The sequence below is a fragment of the Carassius auratus genome, chromosome 23, assembly GCF_003368295.1.
Source record: "Carassius auratus strain Wakin chromosome 23, ASM336829v1, whole genome shotgun sequence".
NCBI lineage: Eukaryota > Metazoa > Chordata > Actinopteri > Cypriniformes > Cyprinidae > Carassius > Carassius auratus.
In genome coordinates, this window is record NC_039265.1 from 12964415 (window position 1) to 12974414 (window position 10000).

General features: G+C 40.6%; 1 protein-coding gene across 2 annotated transcripts in view; it reads right to left on the reverse strand.

Moving 5' to 3' along the window:
• The window catches only part of ephb4b (eph receptor B4b), a 45884-nt gene that overhangs the window by 21019 nt on the left and 14865 nt on the right, over positions 1 to 10000 (reverse strand). The window contains exons 2-6 of one of the 2 annotated variants that reach the window (XM_026199847.1): positions 7738 to 7808; positions 3881 to 4162; positions 2652 to 3033; positions 439 to 594; positions 19 to 348 (exon numbers count right to left, since the gene is read on the reverse strand). In XM_026199847.1, coding sequence (XP_026055632.1) covers positions 19 to 348; positions 439 to 594; positions 2652 to 3033; positions 3881 to 4162; positions 7738 to 7808 — 1221 coding nt within the window. Of the gene's footprint in view, positions 1 to 18; positions 349 to 438; positions 595 to 2651; positions 3034 to 3512; positions 3545 to 3880; positions 4163 to 7737; positions 7809 to 10000 lie in introns of those variants that run through there. The other variant, XM_026199848.1, reaches the window with a different exon arrangement.

Below are 10000 nucleotides of genomic sequence, written 5' to 3' on the forward strand. Positions count from 1 at the left end.
CGTTCCGAGGGTGCTGACCGTCTCTGCTGGTGGTGATGTTGACCGAGCTGGAGGCGGGGCTTGTGTGACTGACAGCGCTCACTCCGTTCTGGGCGATGACGGAGAAGGTGTAGGTGGTGTGTGGGAGGAGTCCACGGATGATGACCCGCCTCCCGACCACGCCCACCTGCCCCGGCCTGTAGGTGACGCTGTCTGTGCAGGGGACGCAGGAGGAGCCTCTGCAGCGCACACACTCCACACTGTAGGACAGATCCGAGCGTCCACCGCGGTCCAGCGGCTCCGACCACTCCAGAGTCACCACCGTGTCATTGATCTGAGAGATGATGCTGCGCGGAGCCGACGGAGGTCCTGCGGGGACAGGACAGGGGTCAGAGGTCATCTGTGAGTGAGGGTGTGTGAGCGTGTCTGTATGTGTGTGTGTGAGTGTGTGAGTCTCACTGGTGCAGGGTGAGTCTGGAAGGTCGCTGGCGGCGCGGTGGAATCCTGGGCGACACACACACACACTGGATCCTGGAGAGTGTGTGTTACTGTTGTCTGGACACACACGACACAAACTCCCACCGATGGACACTTTATACTGACCAGATCCACACGCTACGAGAGAACACACACACACACACACAAGCTCACTAATGAGTCTAACCACCCGTCTGAACACGATAATCACAGTTAATCATCATTCAAATGAATCAGTGTCGTTATAGATAACCAAACTTAAATCCATCAAAATCATTCCACATCTGAAATAAAACAGTAAATATGTAAATTACATTATTTCAGCGAGCTGCCAAAGCTACATTTCTTATTTTCATTAACTTGATATACTAAAATAACTACAAACCGATTACAAAAAGGTTGGGACATTGTATCAATTTTGAGTAAAAAAGGAATGGAATAATTTAAAAATCTCATAAACTTATATTTTATTCACAATAGAATATAGATAACATATCAAATGTTGAAAGTGAGACATTTTTAAATGTCATGCCAAATATTGGCTCATTCTGGATTTCATGAGAGCTACACATTCCAAAAAAGTTGGGACAGGTAGCAATAAGAGGCCGGAAAAGATAAATGTACGTATAAGGAACAGCTGGAGGACCAATTTGAAACTCAAAATGTGAAGTTCTTTTTGGAAAACTGGGACGCCATGTCATCCGGACTAAAGAGGACAAGCACAACCCAAGTTGTTATCAGCGCTCAGCTGCAGTCCAGATCTTTCACCAATAGAAAACATTTGGTGCATCATAAAGAGGAAGATGAGATAAAGAAGACCTAAGACAGTTGAGCAACTAGAAGCCTGTATTAGACAAGAATGGGACAACATTCATATTCCCAAACTTGAGCAGCTTGTCTCCTCAGCTCAGAGAGACTGCTAAAAAAAAAGAGGAGATGTCACACAGTGCTAAACATGGCCTTGTCCCAACTTTTTTGAGATGTGTTGATGCCATGAAACTTAAAATCAACTTATTTCCCCCTTAAAATTATACATTTTCTCAGATTAAACATTGAATTGTCATCTATGTTGTATTCCTAATAAAATATAGAAATTTGAAACTTCCACATCATTGCATTCTGTTTTTATTCACAATTTGTACAGTGTCCCAACTTTTTTGGAATTGGGTTTGTAAAACTGAAATAAACAAATTGTGTGTGTGTGTAGTGTGTGTGTGTGTGTGTGTGTGTGTGTGTGTGTGTGTATACGTTTAGTTAAAATTGAAGGTCTACAGAAGTGAGTTAAATGTGACAGAAGATACAAAGTAATTGAAGTATTAACTTGTGTTTGATTAAGTGCTGTAAGGTCTGCTCATGTTTGAGCTCACAGATGTGTGTGTGTGTGTGTGTGTTTAGACTGTTTCTCTAATGATGACACACTCCTCAACAGACAGTCCAGTAATGAGCCGTAATAAAGAAGTGATTAATGATATCGGTCAGTGTGATTCTCATCATCTGACAGACAGCAGAAGAACATGTTCCTCTGGAGAGAAGAAGAAGAAAGAGGAATGAAGCAGAGAGAGACGGATCGCATTACCCATAATCCTCAGCCACACCCACAGAGCAGTTCCTGCTCATTAAAAGAGCATTACATCAAGCTCTATTACAACACACACACACACACACACACACAGCGAGAGAGAGCGAGTATAAACACAGCTGTTTCAGATCGAACGCAGTTAAATGAGAGCAGCACTGGATCCAGACGCTCATTAACAGAGAGACACACAGCTCGTTTAGAACGACACACACAATTAACACCTGGAGCTGATCCGCAGCACTTCCTTCCCTCTGAACCAGTCGCTCCGGATCACGCACGCACAGAAACTCCAGAACACTACATACATTACAATCTGTTTCATGTAAATTCTCTTGTCTATATACTTATATATAAGTATATATAAGTGTATATTTTTTTTTTCAAAAAAGTCAGTTTAATATAATTTAATTTTAAATAACTTAAGGCATGGAGGTTAGTAATAACAGTAAAAATATTAAATAAAGGTAAACATACTTCACGACTGTCAGCCTCTGCCAAGAAACAGCTATACTGAAAAACAATATTTAAAAAACGCTCAAGGAGGATTTGACAAGAGCACAAGCTCCGCCTTCCCGCTGATGTCATTTCCTTCTGTTTCCTGTGAAGGTTTACTCACCTCTGCAGCGGTCAGAGTCCAGCGGCTCGAACCCTGGTTTACACACACAGCTGGAGGACGGAGGCCCCACCCACTGACCGTCCTCCCCACAGAACATGGTGGGCGGGGCTTGGTCTGTGGGGGCGGAGTTAGGCACACACACGCCCTCGGCCTGCTGCACCAGCGAGTGAGGGAGCGTCTCGGGGAAGGAGGAGAAGGAGCGGGTGACGGAGGGACACTTCTTGAAGAAGACACGGACGGACAGCAGGGCCATACACGCACCCTGAGCCTGGAACGCCAGATAGAAGCCCTTCTTAGACAGAGGACCCACACGAACCGTCTTCACATTAGACTTCTTCTCTCCGCCGCGACGCAACAGGAAGTCAGCCGCGACCGTGTCCACCTGCAGAGAGAGAGAGAGAGAGAGAGAATGTGAGAGAGTGTGTGTGTGTGTGTGTGTGTGAATAAGAGAGTGAGAGACAATTTGGTTCTTTCTCATTATTTGACTTCATGGGAGCATATACAGGCTAAACAAGAGCGGTGCAAGAATTGAGCCTTGTGGGACTCCACATGTCATGGACGTCCACTTGGACTTATGCTCTCCTATACTCACATAATAGCCTCTCTCTCCCTTTCAACTATGAATGATATCCTGATGCTTCTACAGGAAAAACATGTGTGTGTCTCTGTGTGTGTGAGTCTGAGTGTGTGTGTGTGTGTGAGAGAGAGACGGTGTGTGTTTGTGTGTGTGTCTCTGTGTGTGTGAGTCTGAGTGTGTGTGTGTGTGTGAGAGAGAGAGAGAGAGACGGTGTGTGTTTGTGTGTGTGTGTGTGTGTGTGAGAGAGACTGAGTGTGTGTGTGTGTGTGTGTGTGTGTGTGCACCTTGCTGTAGGGGTTCTCCATCCAGGCGGGGTGTGTGTGTGTCTCTGTGTGTGTGTCTCTGTGTGTTTGTGTGTGTGAGTGTGTGTGTGTGTGAGAGAGACTGAGTGTGTGTGTGTGCACCTTGCTGTAGGGGTTCTCCATCCAGGCGGGGTGTGTGTGTGTCTCTGTGTGTGTGTCTCTGTGTGTTTGTGTGTGTGAGTGTGTGTGTGTGTGAGAGAGACTGAGTGTGTGTGTGTGTGTGCACCTTGCTGTAGGGGTTCTCCATCCAGGCGGGGTGTGTGTGTGTCTCTGTGTGTGTGTCTCTGTGTGTTTGTGTGTGTGAGTGTGTGTGTGTGTGAGAGAGACTGAGTGTGTGTGTGTGTGTGCACCTTGCTGTAGGGGTTCTCCATCCAGGCGGGGTGTGTGCTGCTGGCCGTGTCCTCGTCGCTCTGGTAGTAGAGCAGGTTGAAGGTCTCTTTGCAGCTGCGGAAGCTGGAAGGCATGGCTGAACACTCCATCACAGTGAAGCGGATCTCCACGTACACCTGAGTGGCTCCACGCAGCGGGATGAAGCGTGTGCGCAGCCAGTGACTCACAGACGTGTCCATGGGGCAGATCTGAAAGGTGCGGACGCTGTTGCCCTCCTCATCCAGTCCACTCATCTCCTCCCACTGAGGAACAGCAGCATCATCAGTGAGCACTAAAACACCTTCTGACCTCACAGCAGGGTTATCTCCGGTGATCACCAGAACTCAACCACAGACTGACACTGCACTGCTGCACATGATTTTAAGATCACCCTCTTTCCCCAGAATATAATCACTTGATGTCATCAATATCTAAACAGTCACTGAGTTTACAAGTACATCAGCTCTGCTGGATAATCCAGTTCCAGCCTGATCATCTGATTACAGTGTTTATACGTGACCCAGGGGGCGTATTACAGAACGTTTCTTACGTCTCAACTTAAAGGTGCAACAGGTGACTGTCTTCAGAAACAGTTTTTGTTCTCTTCACATCCCGATAACAATCATTAAGTTAAGTGGTTTAAATGTATTTATCTATATTTATATATTCTGGAAGGTATAGGACCAAGAAATGTATGTTTGTAGCTTTGGGGTTGTCCTAACGTTAAGAAAATGTTAGGATTTTTTGTCAAGTTAGGAGGTCTCAGTGAAACCCCCTTCCCAACTGTAGTTAAGATAAGATAAGATGCTTAGGAAATCCTGTTCTGTAATAGCTTTTGTCCTGAATGTGGTCCTAACTGAAACTACTACGGTTACTAAACAGATAAGATAAGATTTTAAAGTTAGGAGGTTTCTGTAATACGCCTCTGGAGCACAAAACCAGTCATAAGGGTAAATCTTCAGAATAAATGATCTCTCCATTGATGTGTGGTTTGTTCGGAGGACAATATTTGTCTGAGATACAACTATTAGAAAATCTGGATTCTGAGCAAAAACATCTAAATATTGAGAAAATCATCTTTAAAGTTGTTCAAATGAAGTTCTCAGCAATGCATATTACTAATCAAAAATGAAGTTTTGATATATAATTACATAAAATATCTTCATGGAACATGATCTTTACTTAATATCCTAATGATTTTTGTCATAAAGAGAAATGTATAATTGTGACTCATACAGTGTATTGTTGTCTATTTCTCCAAATATACGTCTGTGACACTGATGACTGCTTCTGTGCTGCAGAGACACAGATGTGTGCAGGTAAATGAATATTCCTGAAATTGTGGCTGTTTTATTTCCTGCTGTTTTTCCCCAAGAGATTCCAGATGCTGCAGTTGGTTTAGTGCTCAGTAATTAGTTTAAATACTACTTTACACAGTAGTTTAATTAGGACTTGAACACTTTCCACCCTCAGAAATGCTCACCACCACCAAATGGAAAGCAGCAGACAATCATTATAATATAAACACTAGTTAAAGTTAATAATTTAATGATCCTAAACACTTAACCTGCAGCTCAGTATCTGTTAGCACCCATAAATCTGGACAATCACATAAGCAACTGATTTCCCATTAAAGCAAGCTTATTCCAGGACTGGGAATCTGAATATTGTTTTAAGATAACTGGAATGTGGTGTTTGCATGGAAGCCCATTTCTGCCACAGAACAAAAATACAAAAAAAACTGTGACTTTTCTTCTCTCTAATTCTGAGTTTATATCTCACTAATCCTGAGTTTATATCTCAATGATCATGAGTTTATATCTCACTAATCCTGAGTTTATATCTCACTAATTCTGAGTTTATATCTCACTTATTCTGAGTTTATATCTCACTAATCCTGAGTTTATATCTCACTGATCCTGATTTTATATCTCACTAATCCTGAGTTTATATCTCACTAATTCTGAGTTTATATCTCACTTATTCTGAGTTTATATCTCACTAATTCTGAGTTTATATCTCACTTATTCTGAGTTTATATCTCACTAATCCTGAGTTTATATCTCACTAATTCTGAGTTTATATCTCACTTATTCTTAGTTTATATCTCACTAATCCTGAGTTTATATCTCATTTATTCTGAGTTTATATCTCACTAATTCTGAGTTTATATCTCACTAATCCTGAGTTTATATCTCACAAATTCTGAGTTTATATCTCACTAATTCTGAGTTTATATCTCACTTATTCTGAGTTTATATCTCACTAATCCTGAGTTTATATCTCACTTATTCTGAGTTTATATCTCACTAATCCTGAGTTTATATCTCACTACTTCTGAGTTTATATCTCACTTATTCTGAGTTTATATCTCACCAATCCTGAGTTTATATCTCACTAATTCTGAGTTTATATCTCACTAATTCTGAGTTTATATCTCACTTATTCTGAGTTTATATCTCACTAATTCTGAGTTTATATCTCACTAATCCTGAGTTTATATCTCACTAATTCTGAGTTTCTGAGTTTATATCTCACTAATTCTGAGTTTATATCTCACTTATTCTTAGTTTATATCTCACTAATTCTGAGTTTATATCTCACTTATTCTGAGTTTCTATCTCACTAATCCTGAGTTTATATCTCACTAATTCTGAGTTTATATCTCACTAATCCTGAGTTTATATCTCACTAATTCTGAGTTTATATCTCACTAATCCTGAGTTTATATCTCACTAATTCTGAGTTTCTGAGTTTATATCTCACTAATTCTGAGTTTATATCTCACTAATCCTGAGTTTATATCTCACTAATTCTGAGTTTCTGAGTTTATATCTCACTTATTCTGAGTTTATATCTCACTAATCCTGAGTTTATATCTCACTAATTCTGAGTTTATATCTCACTTATTCTTAGTTTATATCTCACTAATCCTGAGTTTATATCTCACTAATCCTGAGTTTATATCTCACTTATTCTTAGTTTATATCTCACTAATTCTGAGTTTATATCTCACTAATTCTGAGTTTATATCTCATTTATTCTGAGTTTATATCTCACTAATCCTGAGTTTATATCTCACTAATCCTGAGTTTATATCTCACTAATTCTGAGTTTATATCTCATTTATTCTGAGTTTCTGAGTTTATATCTCACTTATACTGAGTTTATATCTCACTAATCCTGAGTTTATATCTCACTAATTCTGAGTTTATATCTCACTTATTCTTAGTTTATATCTCACTAATTCTGAGTTTATATCTCACTAATCCTGAGTTTATATCTCACTAATTCTGAGTTTCTGAGTTTATATCTCACTTATACTGAGTTTATATCTCACTTATACTGAGTTTATATCTCACTAATTCTGAGTTTATCTCTCACTTATTCTGAGTTTATATCTCACTAATCCTGAGTTTATATCTCACTAATCCTGAGTTTATATCTCACTTATCCTGAGTTTATATCTCACTAATTCTGAGTTTATATCTCACTTATTGTGAGTTTATATCTCACTAATCCTGAGTTTATATCTCACTAATCCTGAGTTTATATCTCACTAATTCTGAGTTTATATCTCACTTATTCTGAGTTTATATCTCACTAATCCTGAGTTTATATATCACTAATCCTGAGTTTATATCTCACTAATCCTGAGATTATATCTCACTAATCCTGAGTTTATATCTCACTTACTCTGAGTTCATCAGATCAAAAAAGCTGATCAAACTATTACAAAATACTTATTTGCATATAAACGCAGCTGGTGGTGTTTCATGAGGATATTAACCTGACAGTCTCGTGAGTTCATGTAGGTGTGTGTGTGTGTGTGTGTCACCTCAGGGTCACTGCTGGGGTAAATGGTCCATCTCAGATCAGAGGTTTCTAGCTTCGTGTTCATCAGCACCTCTGAGAAAGAGACAGAGATATATAGACTTACAGTAGCTGTAGAACATCATCTGATGAGAAACTCATGTGCAGTTTAGTTTGGTCGACAGTAAAACACTTACAAATATAAATACACACATTAACCAGACACCATAATCAAAGACAAGAGGTGGTCACATGATCAGAGCTTCATGACTCAACTGCAGAAGTAGTTTTGATGTGACATTACAGCGTTCTTTAATAAAATTCAACTTGTAATTACAAGACAAAGACGTGAACCGTTTTCAAAAGAAGGAAACTCATAATTATGCTAAATGTGACATGGCGTTAACACCGCATTACTGTGGCTTTAATTTCAGACATATTTAATGCAACGTAATGTGTTTAGGATGAGTTTTTGCTCTAAATTACCACACAGGCGTCTGGTGGAGGAACGCTAATGCTGTGAAAACAGAGCCATCAACGCCCAGTTTAAGATCAGAACCCAGAAATCTTTCCAGCTATTTCCATTTCCATCTGTCATGATTAAAACGACAGGGAGTTCAGGGACTGCTGCCGCTTTACACAAAGAATAGGAAGACGAGGGAGGAGCGGGAAACGTCCCAGCATTCTGTCTGTCCGTCTCTACTCCATTGTTTCCAGTGAAAACACAATGATACCCAGGAGGCAGTTCAGAGCCAAAAAAGTGATCGAGTGACATTTTCATTACACACACACACACACACACACACACACAGGATGGCTGGCAGAATTCCTGCTCATTCCTGAGTGTCCATGGAGCGGAACAGTAAAATTACAGCTCACACTGGACACACACACACACACACACACTGATACTCACACACACCTCTAATCAACTCAATGCTGATTACAGAGTGAGACTGACAGAACCAGAGAGAACTTGAAGAAGATCCATCAGTTCACACACTCACACACACACAAGAAAAAAAATCAACCAATACATAAATAGTTCTTCTTTTTAAACATTATTATTTATATGATTTTTTTATTACAGTTTTAGTTTTTTGTTTTTGTTTTCAGTTTAGCCAAGGCAAAATTTTTAATTTTATTCAGCTTTTCATTAAATATTCATATTTTGTTTTAGTTTTATTTCAATTGACAAAAATGTTTGGACAGTGTTCGGTCAATTATTGATCACTCATCATTAATTCAAACATGATTGGCTCTCAGGCTCCTCCCATCTGGCAGCTGATTGGATGAGAGGTAATGGGGCATGTGATTGGCTGAAGATGTGATAATTACGCTGCGTTCCAGTGGCTCTCAGTTTAATTAGGCTAACAACCTTGACGAGCTCTCCAAAACAAACACTCACACAGCTACAGGCGTCCGTTCACACACACACACTCTCTTCTCTCACACACACTCTTACACTCACACTCACACACACACTCTCTCTCTCTCTCTCACACACACACACACACATACACACACGCACTCTCTTACACTCACACACTCTCTCTCTCTCTCTCTCTCTCTCTCTCACACACACAAACACACACTCACGCACACACTCTCTCTCTCAGACACACACACACACACACACACTCACACACACACACACACACACACACACACTCTCTCTCTCTCTCTCACAGTCACACACTCACACACAGACACACACACACACACACACTCTCTGTCTCACACTCACACACAGACACACACACACACTCTGTCTCACACACACACACATATCATAGAGGTCTGCTGTAGTCTATATAAACAGCGAGTTAAAAGCTAGGGCTGTAAAAAACTATGGACGCAGTGTCCGTGACGTCACCCATAGTCTCCTCAATAGCGGTTTTGACCATAGACAGTAAAAGAAATGGACACAGCGACCCCATTGGAACTCAATTGAGACAAATGAAGCCCAGTTTTAGCGTTTTTTAGCACTTCCGTTTCTGACGCGCAGACTCAAACGAAGCTTGACGACGTCAGGAACCTGTCTGACAGATGTAAATCTTCTAGTAGCTGTGCGTGCAAACTGCCATCGTTAATCTTGCAGAGACGGCGAGCTTGAGTGGGGAGTTCTTTGTCGTGAGTGAGCAGGAGTAAGTATTCTGATTAATTATTGTGTATAGTATTTTAAAATGTAACGCCAGTACGCCATATTAAGTTAATTGCCTGCGAGCTTCTCCTCCTGTCTGTACGGTAATGCGACAGAGAGCCGAGTGGTTATGACGCAATCGTTA